At 42.1% G+C, this 18,769-nt stretch overlaps 1 protein-coding gene across 1 annotated transcript; it reads left to right on the top strand.

Moving 5' to 3' along the window:
* The first annotated feature begins 793 nt into the window (after positions 1 to 793).
* Positions 794 to 12,408, top strand: kcnk13b (potassium channel, subfamily K, member 13b). The gene is made up of 3 exons (XM_084953651.1): positions 794 to 1,623; positions 5,904 to 6,670; positions 10,185 to 12,408. The coding sequence occupies exons 1-3, from the start codon at positions 1,287 to 1,289 to the stop codon at positions 10,338 to 10,340; spliced, it is 1,260 nt and encodes a 419-aa protein (XP_084809777.1). The 5' UTR covers positions 794 to 1,286; the 3' UTR covers positions 10,341 to 12,408.
* Positions 12,409 to 18,769: the final 6,361 nt, after the last annotated feature.

Below are 18,769 nucleotides of genomic sequence, written 5' to 3'. Positions count from 1 at the left end.
ATAGCTGTGATAGGTTCCAGGCGCCTTAGGATGATACTGGATAAGTGGTTACAAACAAAAAAGAAAACAGATGGATGGTAAAGTATTTGTCAATAGAAAACACGGCCCAACAATCTGTGTTATAGTTTCAACCCTGAGTGTGAAGAATTGCAATTCGTATTTTGTCTCAGTGACCTAAGTGCTTATTTATCACTTGTCGATTTCAGATCCATATCAGCTTCTATGAGTGAAGAACCCCTTGTCAACACTAATCTCCAAATAATTGCCTGTGAAACATCAATAATTTGCTGTGTGTTATGGATTCAAAACTAACAGCGCGTAATGATGTTGTGAGTCGTGCATGTACACGTAAAGATTCAAGTACATAATATTCAGTTCTGTTTGTTTTATTTCAGGTGTCTCCAGAATGTTTTCTAATATTTAAAAAAATATTTAAATAAACATTAATATTAATTCGAAGCACCTCTTAGTTTCTGCGCATGTTAAAAGTTCAGATCGAGGCATTTAGGGAGCGATGCTGCTCTATCCGTGGTTCTGAAACGGCCTCGACTCGTCATCTTTTTGTTGAATTCCCAATTTTACAGAAATAGATCCTTTGTTGTCCCTGTGATCCTGAATTATTTATTTCGGACCGTCGTTCCGCTGTGACATTTGCTCACATCGTCCCCGGGTAAGCATGTGCGGGAGCATGAATCCCCCGTCAGAATTCGGAAATGTCAAGTGATTGATTTCACTATGCAAACACGCTCTATATTGTCAGAATCAAACCTCCAAAGTTACGGATCGGGTGGAACATGACAGGTGACATCGGGGCTCATTGTGAGTGTTTGCTCTCAACATGCAAACTGAACGGACAGCTGTTTTAAGTTTACGCACATGTAAGTGGCCGATCCGTGATGCGTAAAAGGTGCGCTCCGGGGTGGAGACTTTCTCTGGAGAGGCAGCGGTAGAGAGCGCAACAGCACGACTCTGCATCCACAGGTTGCCGCGCGCATCTCTCCTCTTCTCTGAACATCTTAGCAACCCGCTGCAGAGTGCAGTCACAGGACATGAAGTCATTTGAGCACGCGCCAGGCTGAGCACTCCCGGGCTGCAAACAGAAGCTCGCGAGCACGATGCCAAACCCAGGAAGAACTGCAAGACCTCATTCAACAATTTAAAAACGCATCTTTCTGATTTAACCGGTTGTCATGTGAGCGTCTCCTCCGAGGACTGCGCGTTGTGTTCGAGAGCACCATGCTACGGGTCCCTCACTGCAGCGGCACCACGGAGACAACGGCGGCATAATGGCATGCAGGAGCGGCTGCTGCTGCGGCTCCGGTCCGATAAACGAGGATAACGCGCGGTTCCTGCTGCTGGCACTGTTCATCGTTGTCTATCTCCTGTGCGGGGCCGCCGTCTTCTCTGCGCTGGAACACCCAAAGGAGAGAGAAGCGAAGGAGCGCTGGGCGCAGAGGTTCGAACATTTCAGCCAGAAGTACAACCTGAGTAAGAAAGAGCTGAATAACTTCCTGAGGAACTACGAGGAGGCGAACGTGGCGGGGATCCGCGTGGACGCAATCAGACCTCGATGGGACTTCACGGGCGCTTTTTACTTCGTAGGAACTGTGGTGTCAACCATCGGTGAGATGAAGATGCTGGCCTCTGCAAACTCAGTCAGATACATCACTTTTTTCGTTCTTTTACATAATCAGTTTCTGGGTTTTTGTTTCGTGACTCTCTGTTCTTTTGGTGGATGCAAATAGCAAACTCCCACATCAATGCGTCTCTTCATCACTTTATATTCCTTTCTCCCGGGAATGTAAAGACTGGCCAGGTTCAGTTTAATCAAACTTTTATACAGGCCAAATGAAACGCAGTAGCAATCTTTACTGAAAAGTAGGCAGATCCACTTCAGCATCAGTTTAGAGAGTTGACTCAGTGCTTACAGTGTGGTTCAACAGAACTACACACACCCTCTCTCACACACAAACCTTTTAATGCCTACTTCAGAGATTTGTCCTTGACTGTTATTTCTCCATTTCAGGACTGGCTGACCGTTTGAGAGCATTCAAGTCTTTAGTGTCAGTGAGGCAGACAAAAACACAGCCATCACTCACCGTTCTACACAGCAGGCGTACAGCTGATCCTTTTTTTTGGTCAAAACTGCTCCTCTGATTTGTGCTTTTTAAGTCTTTTCAGATTTTTTCATGTTGTGGACAGGTCATGTTTGCAGCCGTTATAACAACCTGATTGGAGTTAATTTGTTTGTAATGACTGTAACTGGCTTGCCCATATCAGTTTAAATGAGTGGACTAGCTGAACATATTTTATATAGAAGTACTCTCCTTATACAGCTTAATTCTTTGGGTTTTCAAGTGAAAGTGCCTCAAAAACAGACCTGAAACCATACTTTCCTCTACTCGAGTGTCAGCCGTTATGCACTTTTCCCTCTGACAGTGCACAACAGCTTTATTTAAACAGACATTTAATCCCACCTTAGTTTAGCTTCTAAAAAACAAAACAGGATTGTCTTTTTGAGGTATGACTTCACAGTTATTCATGATACAAGCGCGGGGGGAAACAGCACCTTTGATCATGTTATAAGTAATAAGAGACGATCTCTGATCTTACAAATGACCTTAAAGTAATTTGATGGGATATTAATCGCTGTGTCCAGCCACTTCAAAACAATCATATGTAAATTGTTATAATATTGAATTCTTCCCCAGTTTCATCAGTCCCTCTTCATCTTTATTTTCAACAATCACCTCTCAGTGTTTGCCAGGGAAAGCCCCATTAGGAACACATCATCATTTTGCATCTTCTCTGAGAGCACTGTGTGTATCACAGCTTGGATGAATGTGTCTCGATTATCAAAGAACAGCAGCCTGAGTGTATGCGTAGGCACAAGAAGTCTATTTCAAAGGCATCTCGTATGTGTGCTGAGGAAACCAAGTATAATTCATTATGTTTAGAGGTCGACTTCACTGAGTAGACTGGTGAAAAAAATCCCTTCTCTTCAGTTTCATCTGAGTATTTGAGTATTTTTATTACAGATATGTAATAATGTCATCTGTTGACTGGTTAACTGTCAAATTTAAAGCATCACTGCGACGTTTAAGACAGCGGATCTATTACTTGATGGAAAACTAGATGACAGTTTCAAATCTATATTAAACAAGTTTATGAGGTGCTTTAGACTGTCAGGGGGAACTGTAAAAAAAAAAGGTAAAAAAGAGCATAAACATTATGAACAATTTATGAGTACAACACATTAAAAACTGTAAAGTGTATCCAGAAAAGAGGCCGTTACAGCTGAGTAACTGCAGGCTTAATAATGTAGCAAACATCCAATCGCAGTTTAAATTTGAATCCTGAGTCGAATTTACAAATGTAGAAGAAGTGATGTGATGTTGGACTCCACTGTGGCAGGACTCCCACAAATTAGTGACTTCACTGTAGGACTTTGTCATATTTTATCCTCTGCAGTAACACTGGTATAATCACTAAACACATTCATAAAGATCCTATGCTCTGATAAAAACACATTTTTACATTTCTGTTTTTCTATTTGTGAAAAAAAAACTTGCCAACTAAGCTAAAGGGTTGTTTCATGCTGCGTACAGCCAGTAAAGACACAATCGAGTTATTATTTAATGATTATTATTGATCAAGGAGCAAATAATCACCCAAAAAAGACAAACTTTAGCTGTATATGTTTGCAGAGTGCAACCCCAAATAACCCCGACTGTGTCCTGAGAGCGCTGTAATGGCGCTGCAATTTTACCTTTTTTCTTTGAGGCGCCGCATATCTTGTTCACTGGACTCATCAACATCAAATTTACAAAACAAGGGGAAAGAAAAACACATCTATAAAATCCAGGCCATTTGTTGCATTTGGATGAAATCTCTGTTTCAATTAGCACCTTGAGATCCTTTCTGAATGTGAAGGCAATCAAACCCTCCACAAGACGCCTGCCTCTGGCATGGAGGCAGTTAGTCATGCTGCACCGTGTGTTTTTCCTGAGTGGATACAGTCATGTTTAACTTTGTTTTTAGTAAAAAGGACGATCATATTGTTAAACAATAATTTGTCACACGAGCACATATAACTATGACGGTGCCACTCTAAAATAAAAGCCAGAGTTCGATTTTTCAACAATTGGTCAAGAAGAAGAAGAAGAGGAGCAGAGAGACAGACGGCACTTCATGAGCTTTAGTGTTAAATGAGGGATGAAAAGACATCAGTGAGAGTGGTGCAGCTGAAAGACCTCATGTTCTGACTCCCATTTTCTTCATCTGCCAGTTCAGAAGAGACAAAGTCAGTCACAGAAAAACATTTTCAGATCCTGTTGGAATAAAAATCTGCAAAATCTGTTTGACCTTTAAAAATCTGGAGAAAAAAAAGCTACACCTGAGGCGTGGGGTGTCTCCACTGCATCTTTCATTTGCCAAAAAAGTGTGGAAAAAAATACAGTGAAATGTGAGACTGGAACACCTCGGCTCTCAAACTGAGTGTTGCTGCACAGAGAGACAAAGTGAGAGAGGGTGAGCATGTCACCAATGGCAACCCTGTGGAGGAAAGCAGTCGCATGAGCACATTTTTCACTTAGCAGGAGAAGAGAGTTGTAATTGGTTGATGGCAGATAGGAAGAGAGCTTGATTTAAAAGATAAAGCAGCTGCAGGTTGGTAGCCACTTTTCTCTAGTTTGCTTGTGTGTAAGAAAAAACCCCAGAAGTTATGGGCAGGACTCGCATTTTCAAGTGAAGGTGACGTTTTAATGTACGAGAACTCTTTTAATCTGTCCTTTCATTCAAAGATGATCTGTACAAGCTGAGGATTTAAAGCTCTCTCATTAATCATTTTTCCTCTGACAATGTCCTTTTTTACATGTAGCACAGTGTAGCGACAGCATGATGCTGCTTTGCGAGTGTAAGGAAGGAAACAAAATAGCCTCATACAGTTTTAAACTAGTTTCATGAAGTAGACGTGTGGTATGAAGCCTTGGTTATACTCTGCTAACACAGCCAGCAGCCTGACAGCAAAGCAGTCCTTCCTGTTTAGTCTCAGTTACACTTTCCGTGTCCGTGATTTAGCTTCGGTCCAAATTTTGTTATCACATGGAGAGTGTCAGGGTCTGTGTGGATGACCTCACAGGTCTGACCACACAGAGTTTAGATTACAATACCCCAACTACACATGCTCCCCAGTCAGGTGGCAGACTTCAAAGTGGGCGCCAGCAGAGTTGGCGAGCTTAGCTCCTAGCATCGTGGAAAGTAAAATCGAGAGTCCACAGATGCGACAAGCCACAGCTCAGTCGTTTGTCATCAACGCCTTTGGTAAAAATTAAAAAAAAGAAGCTTGATGTTTGTGAAAATGTGCATCAAACCAAATTCTTTTAAGGTTTCTGTCTTGATTTTAGTTGCTGATGATGATGAGGATGATTTTCCTCTAAGAGTGACCATAAAGTAATCTTATCACATCAAACCATTATCTTTTCCTAAACTTCTTCAAACAGATTTGGTGTCTAAAAGTAACAATAGTGTAACATCCATCAACATTCACCTTAAGGGAGTGGGGGAGACTATCCTGGAGGACATTAGGTGAAAAGTTAGATCAGACTCTGTTGGTCTTTATATGACCTCTGGCTTCTGTTAGTCTATTTTAAAATGCTTTTGTCAGAAGGTCTTTCTGCTAAAAAGCACTGAAGGCAGACTTCTACCACTACAATCTTTGTCAGTGTAGCTACAAAGCTCACATCACAACACTGAGAGTGTTCGGTTGTAGTACTAGAGAAGGTAAAGACCATTAAATATGAGCTTCCACTGCTATTGACATTTGTGTTTTATCTTATAATAGCAGTAACACTGTGTAAATTTACTCTCACTACGTGATCTATTTCTCTGTGTGTGAACGTCAGGGTTTGGGATGACAACCCCGGCCACCATTGGAGGAAAAGTCTTCCTGATGTTTTATGGCCTGCTCGGCTGTGCGGCTACCATCCTGTTCTTCAACCTCTTCCTGGAGCGTGTCATCACCGTCATTGCCTTTGTCCTTAAGTTGTGCTACGAAAGACGTCATAACAAGGCTGTGCTGCCACAAAACGGACGTCAAGTCTCTGAGGGAAACAGAGCAAGTGAAGCCGGGGAGGAACTTGCAGGCTGGAAGCCCTCAGTCTACTGCGTTATGCTCATTTTAGGAGCAGCAGCCGTTTTGGTGTCTTGCTGCGCCTCGCTGATGTACTCCGCAGCGGAGGGTTGGGGCTACCTGGACTCGCTTTACTTCTGCTTTGTAGCCTTCAGCACCATTGGGTTTGGAGATATGGTTAGCAGTCAGCGAGTCGCCTACGAAGGCCACGCTACGGTTGCGTACAGGCTGGGCAACTTCTTCTTCATCCTGACCGGCGTCTGCTGCATCTACTCCCTCTTCAATGTCATCTCCATCGTCATCAAGCAGGTACTCAACTGGCTGCTGAGGAGGCTGGAGGCTCCCTGTCGCTGCTGTTTCCCCAGGAGGGGTCACCACCCGCACCGGCATCCCCGTCGGAATGTGGTGGCCCCGGGCCACCTCCGTGCCCGCAGAGACCCATCCATCGAGACAGATGCCATTAACGAGAGCGAGACCGACACTGGACGCAGGTTGTCTGGGGAAATGATTTCCATGAGGGACTTCTTAGCAGCCAACAAGGTGAGAGTAGACTGACCACTCGTGTGACTCTGCACCTGGTGAATGAAATCACACCTGTCTTTACAAGCAAGCAGTTCATTCTAAGAGTAACCTGATGACTGACGCGAGTAGTGGAGGGAAAACTCCTTTGTCCTGCTGCTGTCAGATGTCTCTTTATGAGCCATAACCTCCATGTGATTACCGGTGCATATATGTTATTATTAAAACTGATCAAAATATTTGTATTCGCTGTACATATGTGTGAAAAAATACAGGGGAGAATTCCTATTTTGATACAAGCTTATACTTCATATTCAGTGGCTTATGTTTGGCTGCTGAACTGCTGGGCTGCATGCATATGCAGTGTCAAAGTTCTTTGAATATCAACAGCTAAGCAACCACCGGCACTGCTCATTCAGCAGCTCTTGTGGCCCCTCAGGAGTGTCAGTTGTCCATACATTTCCATATCTACTACTCCACCATGTAAACAAGACTAATGAGCAGTGTGAGCTGCAATTAAATGTCAAAAGTGTGCGCCCTTCTGCACTGGATCAGAAATCATTCTTAGATCTTTCTTTACAGGTCCTGGAAGTCCTGACTGAGAAAATTAGAAGGCCGAATGGTTTAATTCTGCTGAACTGACACAACATTTTTGTGAAACCAAGAATAAGTTAACTGTCTTCCATGTTCTTAGTTTCACTTTTCATGTTGTGTTAGGATTGTTAGTGAAATATAAGATGAATGAAGAGTTTAATCGTCTGATTCAGCCTCAGAACAAGCTGATGACATCAGAAACCTGTCAAGCCGTAGGAACTCATGTCTTTGTGTGTTGGTTGATGGTAAAATTTATTGCAAATTATGATATTTCCCTGTTAGTGTGAAGCATGGTTTCTAACCTCTGAAGCACCACATGTTCATTTGCGCTTCTTTTTTACGTAAAACATAATAATTTATGGGTAACTGATGGTAATCGATTTCAGTCTGAAAATGTGAGCCTGGAATTTCACTGGAGCACCTGTTAAATCTGAGAGACCACTGCTAATACAACAATAACAGAGAGAAAAAGGGGCGGGGGGGGATATATCACAGAAATCAGCAACTTATAATAAAACTTATAACCTTCCTTACAAGTACAAACACTTTATAGTCATTTCCACTGCACAGTTAAAATAACTTAGCACTACCAAAGGCTTTAACTTTTTATTAAGGTGGAAATGCTGCTTGCATGATAAACCTGCAGCAGAATAATGGGCAGAGTCTGCTTTTAGGCCGGTTCCCTGTAAGCTCTGCTTTCATTATGACAGTCCGTCTGCCACTGTGTGCCCGTCTCAGGGGAAAGCAAAGGCTTAATTGTGAAACCAAAACAGGAAGAGGACAGTGTGTTTGTGTTCCCTGGTGTCTATCTGTAGCTTTCCCCAGCTAGCTAAAACGGTGGATGCTGGAGCAGTTGGAGTAGCTGTGAAAAGTCTACGAGATAAAAGAGAAAGAGTCGAGGTAAACAAGGTGAAGCGAGCGAGGGAGAGAGTGATGGTATAATAAGACTGTACCCCAGATGGGTATTCATTCATGGAGAAAGATCTGATGGTTTAGAGGGTTCAAAAGCTCCGGTGGCGTGACTTCCACGAGCTCGTTAAGTTACAAAAGCTCTGTACTTATTAACCTGATACAACTGGGTGTTTAAAAACTGTGAGGTCTCTGAGACAGCAGCGAAGGGTGTGTGTGTGCGTGTGTGTCTAAGGCATGTTAATGTAAGTCTGCTCGTTCCACATCAAAGCGTTGCTTTCACTAACAGCAAAGGAACAAGAAGGGAGGTTGAGCCTTGGCAATTCAGCTGGAAATATATACATTTGCAACATTTTTCCAAATTTCAAAGGATGGTTTTGTATCCAGGTTAGGAGGTGGCTGATGTAACTTGTAGTTGGTAACACAAACGAGCTTTTGCTTTGGGGTGAATATTTCAAGGAACGAACACCGTCCACCATCTGTGAACCATGCATGACAGCAGGCCTCACTACACTCGTCTCCACCCACTCCACCCTACCTGTGCTCTCTTGCTTTCCATGGTTGATCTCAGGCATTTAAACACATCTACCTTCACTATCTCTACTCCTTCCATGTTCAACTTTCTACCTGTCTCCCTCTAATCCACAGTCTTGTATTCTGTCTTGCTTCTACTGCCCTTCATTCCTCTTTTCTCCGGAGCATACCTCCACCTCGCCATACTCTCGTCCACCTGCTCCCTACTCTACAGATCAAAGTGTTATCTGCAAACATTATAGTCCACGTCTGCCTGGCCTCATCTGTCAGTCTGTCCATCACCACTGCAAACAACAAGGGTCTGATGGAATCCACTTGTTACTCCTACCTCACCACTTTCTTGTCCTGCACCACCCTCACATACTTCTCTGCACCTCCTGACTTCCTCATACAATGCCACAGTTCCTCTTTTGGTACCTATCATATAGTTTCTCTAGTTCCATAGAGGCAGAGTGAAGTTTTTACTGACCTCTATACTTCTCCATCAACACTCTCAAAGCAAACATTGCATCTGCTCTTTCTCAGATTAAAGCAATACTGCAGCTCACTGATTGTCACCTCCCTTCTCAGCGTAGCTTCAACAACTATTTCACACGTCTTCATGGTGTGTCTGATCGGTTTTATCCCTCTGTAGTTACTACAGCTCTTCCCATCATCCTTGTTCTTGTAAACTGGTACCAGTACACATCTTCTCCATTGCTCAGGCATCCTCTCATTCTCCTCAAAATAAACCATGATGTGCCAAAACAAACAAAACAGTCTAAAAATTGTGCCTCAATTTGGATCATCTGCAGGAGCAGCTTTTGCAGCTTTCTAACCTCCGAGCTAGCATACGCACTCACAATATATCCTCTTTCTACTGGCTGAAAAATGTATCCTTTGATTGGCCTCTTGATTTCTGCTATAAAGCCAAGATGGCAAGCAATGGGCGTCAGAGGTGTTTGGTGTTTCAAGTGTTTGTGGTGCACTTATTCACCCAAAACAGTATGGAGGTGAACGTGTGCCAGGTTTGCCAAAGTCAGCAGATACACTGTATTCACTCACCCATCCAATTCATTGAATTCAGGTGTTCCAATCACTTCCATGGCCACAGGTAAAATAAAGCAGCTGGGAATGGAGAAAGCAAAGTCCGTAAAACCATAAAGTCCTGACCTGACAGTAGATACATTTACACCCGATTATATACAAAACAAGCCTGTTGCATTTTCTGCTCTTTGTTGTGCAGAAAAAAAATCAAAGGTAAAAGTTGCTGAGTGGCAAAAGTTAAATCACTGACACTCGCGTCAATACTTTTCACCTTTGTTTGCTTAAAGCAGCCCACTAAAGAAGAAATACCATCTGTCAGCTTTTTAATGCACCTGTGAAATCAGATGCTGGCGTTTGATCTGAGTTTGTTTGCCAAGACTTTATAGCTTGAATGTACCACTTCACTTTCCCCAGTTTTCTGCAGTTTCCATTTCCTCTTGTGCTGATTTTTTTTTTAAATCTCTTCCTCTAGGTGAACTTGGCCATTATGCAAAAGCAGCTTTCGGAGATGGCAGTCGGGAACCAGCGCCAGTCCAGCTCCAGTTCACGTCAGAACGGCTTCTCGGGAGGGGTGGGTGCACTGGGCATCATGAACAACCGCCTAGCAGAGACTAGTGTGGACAGATAGGGAGAAACAGCGCGAGATCCTTTTAAAGGAAACAAAAGACACACGAGAAAGAGTATGACACTTACACTGAGCGCCGCCTCCCCGAGGAAGAAGAAGCTTTGATGTTGGAGGAGGAAGGCTGACCCCAGCAGCTACTGCTTAGACAGAAACCATCTCAGCCCAGCTTCTTGCCAAGAACTTGGCTAGATGAAAGATGCACGATAGCGTGCTGGATTTCCACATCTGGACCAGGCTCCGCGTGCTGGAATGTTCCCCTGTGAGGAATCCAGTTTCCATGGTGATAAATAAAAGCCTGCCTAAAGCCTGTATCTAAGCTTTAAAGCCTGATGCACTACGTGCTGCTTCACATAGACCTGCAACTTTCACTCATCCGCAGTACTTCACAACACTTACTACGACTCTGCCCGGTCCATGAAAGGTATTATTGTCAGAGAAGTAGCTTTAATAAAGGTGGTGTTTCTTCAGTCTCACAGCAGTCATTGCACAAAGCCCTGCGTCATGTTTGGAAAGTAAAAAAAGACGGGAAAACATGACTAACTAAAAAGATTTTAGTTCTACGCTCACAGCATTTGAGGTAAATGTTTCACAGCCATGTTGTTACACTATTCAGTGGCTCGCATCCATTCATTAAAACAACAAATAGCAACAACAAAGACAGAATCTCCCTCATTACAACCCTGAGCAGCCCTGCCCTCTGCAGAATCAGAGTAGGAGCCCGCACTGATCCCCATTATGTAGGATTTCTGTTTACTCCGAGTTTGTTTCACATTAGTCAAGCACAAATACAAAAATTATGGCATTTTGTTGTGACACAGGCCTGCTGGTGTTTGGTACTGATACAAATGAGGTAAAAACATGTAGTTCCAGGGCTCATTATTCAATTCTGGCTCAGTGGTGCTTGCTGTTTCTTTTTCTGTTAGTCTGGATCCACACGACAAGTGCAGTAAACAATTAGAAGAATATTCGAGGAGCCAAAGCCAATTCCTTGTGTTGCAAATTTAAAACCAAAAGTGATCTGCAGCAACTCCAAAGTGTTTTATCTCCAATGTTTTATCTCCTCGCCAGGTTTCATGAAATTCGGCCTGATAGTTTTTGTCTACCCGGCTGACAGACGACAGGCTCTGTATCCTCAGCAGAGGAAAATAACTGAGGTAGCCGTGTAAATACTTCTGACTCGGCCTCAGGCACAGAGTGAGCATTGTGGAGGATCAGAAATAGACCTAGTTGTCAGAGGTTTGGGTTCTAAGGAGAATATTATGGATCCAAAATGTAGCCAAGCATACAGCATGGAATTATATCTGGGATACTTTTTCCCCATTGAGATCTGATGAGCTTTCAAAGTGCTCCTTTAATTTCTTTTAACAGTTCATATTTTGATCATATTAAGATATTTTCCCCTTCAACATGTATTACAATAATGGTCTGGCTTTCTGCACTGAAATTACAGGGTTGTTATCCTCCGGGCTCCACCTCTGATAGTACCTGCTGTACATGTGACTTAAAGCGTGTAGAAGAGGCTCAGCAGAAATGTTGATGACATGAATTCATTTAAATGTCAGTATTTTAAAATAGGCATGGCTTTCCCTGCAGCTCTCCCCTCCCCTCCACTTCACATGGGGTTCAAATCTCAGTCTCTCCAGGGAGACGCCCTGTACACGTTGCATCTACGGAGTTATTTTTTTCTCTTCAAGCTTCTTTATACAGCTCATCTGATTTGTTCTGAAAAGACCTGTATTTTTTCACAGACTTTCTGCAGCTTGACGACAGAGCCAAGAAGGGGTGCAGGAGTGTAGTTCACTCTCAGACCACTTGAATTACAATATGCTGAAAGGTTATTATGGATGTTTTTGTCTGCCCCAGCTTTAAGTGCGTCTCATGACCGAAGATGAAGAGCAGAGAGAGAATACTCTTGAGTTTTGTCTTGATGAGATGACAGCCATGCAAACCTGCCAGGGAAGTAAGATCCCTGCATGTAGTATTAGTACAACACAAACTGCCAATTGTAGTTTTTTTTCTGTCTACTTCTCTTTGAAATAAAGAAAATACCCCAAATTTAATATGGTGCATCTACCATTGTACATGTTGGTTTTTGGGTGTCACTTGCTTCAAAGAATAGCCGTGGTTCTGACAGCAGACCACTGTGCTGAATTTCCCCACTGAATGCCACCTGATTTTAGCTTCACCACAGACTGAGTGAAAGCACAGAGAAGTGGGGGGGGGCAAAATTTAAAATGGTAAAACTGGGAGCACACACTTTTTTTAGAAACACAATCAAGGTTTGCAAAAAATGACAGGTTGATCCATTTAGTCCTTTAGAAAGTTAGCACTGACCACTTAGCAAAGGCTTGTTAACGCTCAGGTTAGATATTAGTTGGAAGGTTGGTTGTTTGCATGCAACTGTCCGGTCTTTAAGTAATGACGTGATGAGTCCTGCTTCTGGGCCCAAACTACTCTGTGTTTAATAAGGCAGTTGTGTCTTTAAAAAGTTTTAATGCTTTGTATCTTGCTCGATTTAATCCGAACAAGCCCCGGAAAACAGTCAGTGTCGCTGTCGGCTTCTCTCGGTTTTTATCACCACTGTTCATTTTAAAGCTCAGTTTTTAAACCCTTACGATGTAACTACAGCCCAGCCCATGCAGCAGTATATTAATGACTAACCTGGTATTGTGGATGGATTATCTCAGTTGTTCTCATGACTGAAGTTTGGTCCGTTTACAGCATCCTGCCATGCGATTGCATTTGTCTCTAACCATCGGGAACCCTCACGCTAACTTTTATTGAGTGGAAGAAAGTTAGCGTTCATCCTCCAGCTTCACTGTGCTAATGTTATGCTAACATAGCTGTGTCGCTAGCGATCACGTAGCACATCATTATATACCAGCTAGCCCAACTTCAGTAACCTTACAAACGTCACTGCTGTTTAGTTTTCTGTCTTCATTTATGTTGGAAGTGATAGCAGAGCTGTACGTTTTAATTTTTCACAAATCTCTCAGTCAGAACATGCTATATCATGTTTTAGTGGAAACTAGTGAGCTAACTTCCTGCTAACTTCCTGCTAACTTCTAACTCTGTTAAATTTAATAAATCCTGTTTTCATGGATGCCTGGATGTTAAACTTAATTGTTACACCTGGTAAAGCAGCAACGCTGATCATTTTATTAAAGATGAAAGAATTTAGACTCTCAGTGATGCCGCAGTGATCGTTTGACTTGTTTGGGTCCAGAAACGGCTAATGACATCAGTCTTAAAGACCGGATATTAACCCTAAGTAGCTCTCCATTCCATCCATCAAAATTTGAATGTGTGTGAATACAAGATAGAAAGCACTTTGGAGCTTGTATGAAAAAAGTGCTTGTATGAATGGGTGAATGTTGCATAACCAGCTTTGAGTGTGCTATAGGTAGACTAGAATTGTACTATATGAGAAGCAGTCTATTTGCTAAATAATAATACTAACTAGCCAATCAGCTCTAACTTGGTGCTTATAAACATGCAGACAGAGTCAAGCATCAGAATGAGGAAAAGTGATTTAAGTTATTTTTAACACGGCATCACTGTTGGTATCAGACAGTCTGGGCTGAGCATTTCAGAAACTGCTGGTATTTCCGCACACAGCCATCTCTAGGGTTTACAGCGAATAGTCCAAAAAGAGGAAATATCCAGTGAGCGGCAGTTCTCTGGGTGTAAATGCCTTAATGATGTCAGAGATCAGCTAATGGCCAGGCTGTTTGAAATTATAATAATAACCATTCATTACAATCAGTATGTAGAAGAGCATCTCTGAATGCACAGTGCATGAAATCTTGAAACAGCAGAAGACCACGCTGGGTGTCACTTCTGTCACGTAAGAGGAAAACAACACTACAATTTACAGAGACTCCCTAGAGGACAGGACAACAGAAGAATGAAAAAGACAGAAGTCTGATGAGTCTCGATTTCTGCTTTGGTGTAAACAGCATCAAGTATTGATCCATTCTACTTTATAACAGTTCAGGCCGCTGATGGAGGCGGTGGTATACAGTGGTTTGGGGGATATTTTTTGGCACACTTCAGGGCCCTCAGTACCAGCTGAGTATTGTTTAAATGCCACAGCCATGTCCATCCCTTTATGACCACAGTGTACCCATCTTCTGATGGCTGGTTCCATCACCATGTCACAAAGCTCAGATCATCTTAAACTGGTTTTGTGAACATGGCAATGGCTTCACTGTACTCAAATGGCCTCCACAGTTATCTTTGGGATAGAGCACCTTTGGGATATGGTGGAACGAGAGATGATGGTACCCACTATTAGTAAAGTGTACCTAATGCGTGCGCAACGAGCCAAGAGAAAGTGAGCTGGCTCTGCTAATGCACGTTCATTATGGGCTGACAGAATGCCCGGGTGTTTCATGGACGAAGCCTGGAAAACTTTTCGCTGTAGAACAAACAAGGACATTTCTATATTTTCATCAAGTAAACTAACTTGAAAATACACATTTAGACTGATTCTTTGCTACGGACACACAAACGCAATCACACACTGCAACACACACAAACTATTCAAATGGAGAGGAATTATGAATATGTCAATATGGCTACATGGATAATAACAGCTTTGAAGAAATGTGTGTTCCTGTTTGTGTGTCTCAGAGTGCACAGATACATTTGTGAGTGAGACAGCAGAGCCATGGGCAGATGTAGACACACAAAGACTCTTTGTCAAAGCTCTTTTTTTTTTAAACAAGTCACGACACCACCCAGAGAGTGACTGATACCACTGTCATATCCACTCTGTTTGATACGCACTCTAATGGAGGAGCCATGTGGGATGTGACAATATGGTTGATTCCACACTGCTGCACGGGTGGCCTCAGTGTGCTCCACCTTTCATGCTTCACTGAGAATAAACCTAATAGGTGGCTATTTTATTATTATGCTTGCAACAGGTGATAAAATTTTGTGTACCAGGGTAAAAAAAAAAACCCCATCATGTGTGAATACAGCAATTTTGGGAATAACTGAAAGTTGCTGTAGTTATCAGACTACAGAAAATGCAAATGATACTAAAGAAAGTCAATAAAGCCTCACATGCGTCAGCATTATACAGGTCCTTTAAAGGACAGCAGCTGCCACGCGGTGACTTTGCACATGTTTGACTACAGGGATTAGCAACACAGTACAGCTAATTACCTTAAAGTTTTTAATAAACTTTTTAAAGCATATGCATCGTCAGTGTGCACATAACTCTTCATACGTCATGTGCCTGAGTGTGTCAGGGGAGAGTAAACAGCAAATCAGCCAATTAAATAGTGTCTGTGAAAATCGAGGCTGTGAGATTCAGCTGCTACCTAAACATATGCAGAGTGAACGCTGCATGTTCACAAGCAGCATCTTAGAAAGAGCAAAATCTCTGCAGCTCCCTCCAGTTGACTGCAAGGATGTTAATGCTTCTCTTAATGCCGTACATACATCAAAGTCTACTTTCTGTTTGTGTTCTTTGTATATCAACCAATAAATTGACTTTTTGTCTTTCTGCAAACACGGGACTCTACTCACTCTCTTGCCTATTTACGTGGCTCACAAGATTAATAATCAGCCACACTATGCAGTAATGTGCGGTTAAACCTTGGAAACACACGACATGTGATGTTCATTAAAGTTAATTTAATAAACAAAAGAGACACTTCATTAGATGAATATATTACAGCAGAGTGCAGTCAGTAACCAGCAGAAAGTCAAAGTAATGCTAATAATTACAGATTTAACAGTAAGATGTTAAATAATTAGAGGTTTGTGCTGCTGTTTAAAGTCAACTAATGGTCAAAGACTCATATGGAGTTACATATACTACATATACACAGATCAGGTATAATATAACCACCTGCCTCATACTGAGTTTGTCCCCCATGGACTCCATTAGACCGCTGATTATGCTCTGGTATAGTCCAGAGCATAATCAGCATAATAAATGGCGATGTGGGGCATCCATGGATGGGACTTGTTTTTCAGGCACATCCCACAGATGCTTGATTGCATTGAGGTCTGGGGAATTTGGAGGCCAAATCAACACCTAAACTCGTTGTTGTGCTCCTCAAACCATTCCTGAACCACTTTTGCTTTGTAGAAGTGTGATTTATGCTGCTGAAAGAGACCACAGCCACGAGGGAATACTGTTTCCATGAAAGGGTGTACATGGTCAGCAACAATGTTTTGGTAGGTGGTACACGTCAAAGTAAGATCCACGTGGATGGCAGGACCCATGTTTCACAGCAGAACATTTCCAAAAGCATCACACCTGCTGGTTTTCTTCCCATAGTTCATCCTTGTGCCAGGTGTTCTCCAGGTACGCACATGCACCTGGCCATCCACATGATGTAAAACAAACCGTGATTCCTCAGAGCAGACTAATTACTTCCATTGCTCCATGGTCCACTCTGATGATCAGGTAGCCATTGTTGGTGCTTTCAGCAGTGGACTGGAGTCAGGATGGGCACTCTGACTGGTCTCAGGCTCTGCAGCCACACACACAACAAACTGCGCTGCTCGGTGTATTCTAGCACAGTTTTGTTATCAGAACTAGTGTTAACTTTGTGAACAATTTAAACTACAAATGTTGGATCGGACCACACAAGCCAGCTTTCATTCTCTATGTGCATCAGTGAGCCTTGATCCTCCATGCTTTAGAGACTAATTTGCCTTACTGATTATTGCTTTTAGAAATTAATGTGAACAAAATACCATGCACAACAACAAAAACAATAAAACTGAACATGTTTATGCTAGAAAGATTACCATAAAGAAAGTATGTTTGTAAAAACCATAATTAGTTTCCCTGTAATTATAATACACTTGGAGGTATTCATAACACTTTCTGGTGGTAAGTGTTGTCAGGAGGTCCAGCAGGTCAGCTACTAAATCAGAAGGTTGGTGGTTCAATTTCAATTCAATTCAATTCAATTTTATTTATATAGCGCCAAATCACAACAAAAGTCGCCTCAAGGCGCTTCAATCCCTGGCTACTTCAGGCAAGGTACTAACCTCACTTTGCTCTCTGATGGGGTGTGAGTGTGTTTGAATGTTAGATAAAAAGCACTTACATAGAGAAAAACTGCTTGTGTGAACTGGTGAGTCAAGTGGTGCAAAACATTTTGAGTAGTCAGGTAGAGTAGAAAAGCACTATATTTACAATTCCACATACTTCACTTCTTCCACGTTTGTCATGTTACAGCATTATTTCAAAATGAATTAAATTAATTTTTCACCTCAATACTCTACACAAAATACACAGAATGACGAAATGAAAAAAAGTTTCAAAATTCTTGCAAATTTATTAAAAAATAAAATACAAAAATATAACATGTACAGTATTCACAGCCATGACAGTCAAAATTGCATGGAGTTTGCCAAAAGTCACCTGAAGGACTCTCAGACCATTAGAAACAAAATCTCTGCTCTGATGAAACAAAGATTGGCATCGTTGGCCTGAATGCCAGGCCTCATGTCTGGAAGAAACCAGGCACCACTCATCACCTGGCCAGTACCATCCCTACAGTAAAGCATGGTGGTGGCATGTATCATGCTGTGGAGATGTTTTTCTGCAGCAGGAACTGGGAGACGAGTCAGGGTTGAGAAAAAGATGAATGCATCAATGTACGGAGATGTCCTTGATCATAACTTACTCCAGAGCACTCTGGAACTCAGATGGAGCAAAGGTTCATCTTCTAAAGGGCAATGACCCAAAGCACACAGCCAAGATAACGAAGCAGTGACTTTGCTACCACTCTGTGAATGTCCTTGAGTGGTCCAGCAAAATCCCAGACTTAAAACTGATTCAAGATCTCTGGAGAGATCTGAAAAGGGCTGCACAGCTCCCATCCAGCCTGATGGAGCTTGACTTGTTCTGCAAAGAAAAATGGGAGAAAATGCCCCAAAGCTTTTAGCATCATACTCAAAAATCGACTGTAATTGCTGCAAAACATCCTTCAACAAAGTATTGAGCAAATGACATGTGGGACTTGTTTTTTAAAGTGGTTTTGAACAAAATGTGGAAGAAGTGAAGCACTGTGAATTCTTTCCAGATCCACTGTATGTAATACCACTTAAATTAGATGATGTGTTTGGCAAAGATGTTCAAAATTTGGACTGGAGTCTACAAACATCGCTATCCCTAAAATGAATTGTGAACAAAAAATATCTGTGTCCTTATTAAAATGTACTAAATTGGTGACTTACTTTCTCTACTTATCAACTGCTAAGTATTCACTTTAAGTATTTCCATACTAATCTGTAAAAGAAGGACCAGTTGTTTTTTGTTTTATTCCACAGTAGCTACATAATAATGTTTAATATCACGTAAAATTCGTTCACGGCTTTTGTCGATAACCCTATACAGAACGTTAAATAAAACATAGAGGTTTTTGCCAACTCACTTCTCCATGCAGTGAAAC

This window comes from Perissodus microlepis, chromosome 15 (assembly GCF_051167445.1).
Source record: "Perissodus microlepis isolate ML-2025 ecotype Zambia chromosome 15, ASM5116744v1, whole genome shotgun sequence".
NCBI lineage: Eukaryota > Metazoa > Chordata > Actinopteri > Cichliformes > Cichlidae > Perissodus > Perissodus microlepis.
Note: the sequence above shows the minus strand (reverse complement) of the source record. Positions and strands in the feature narration are given on the sequence as shown.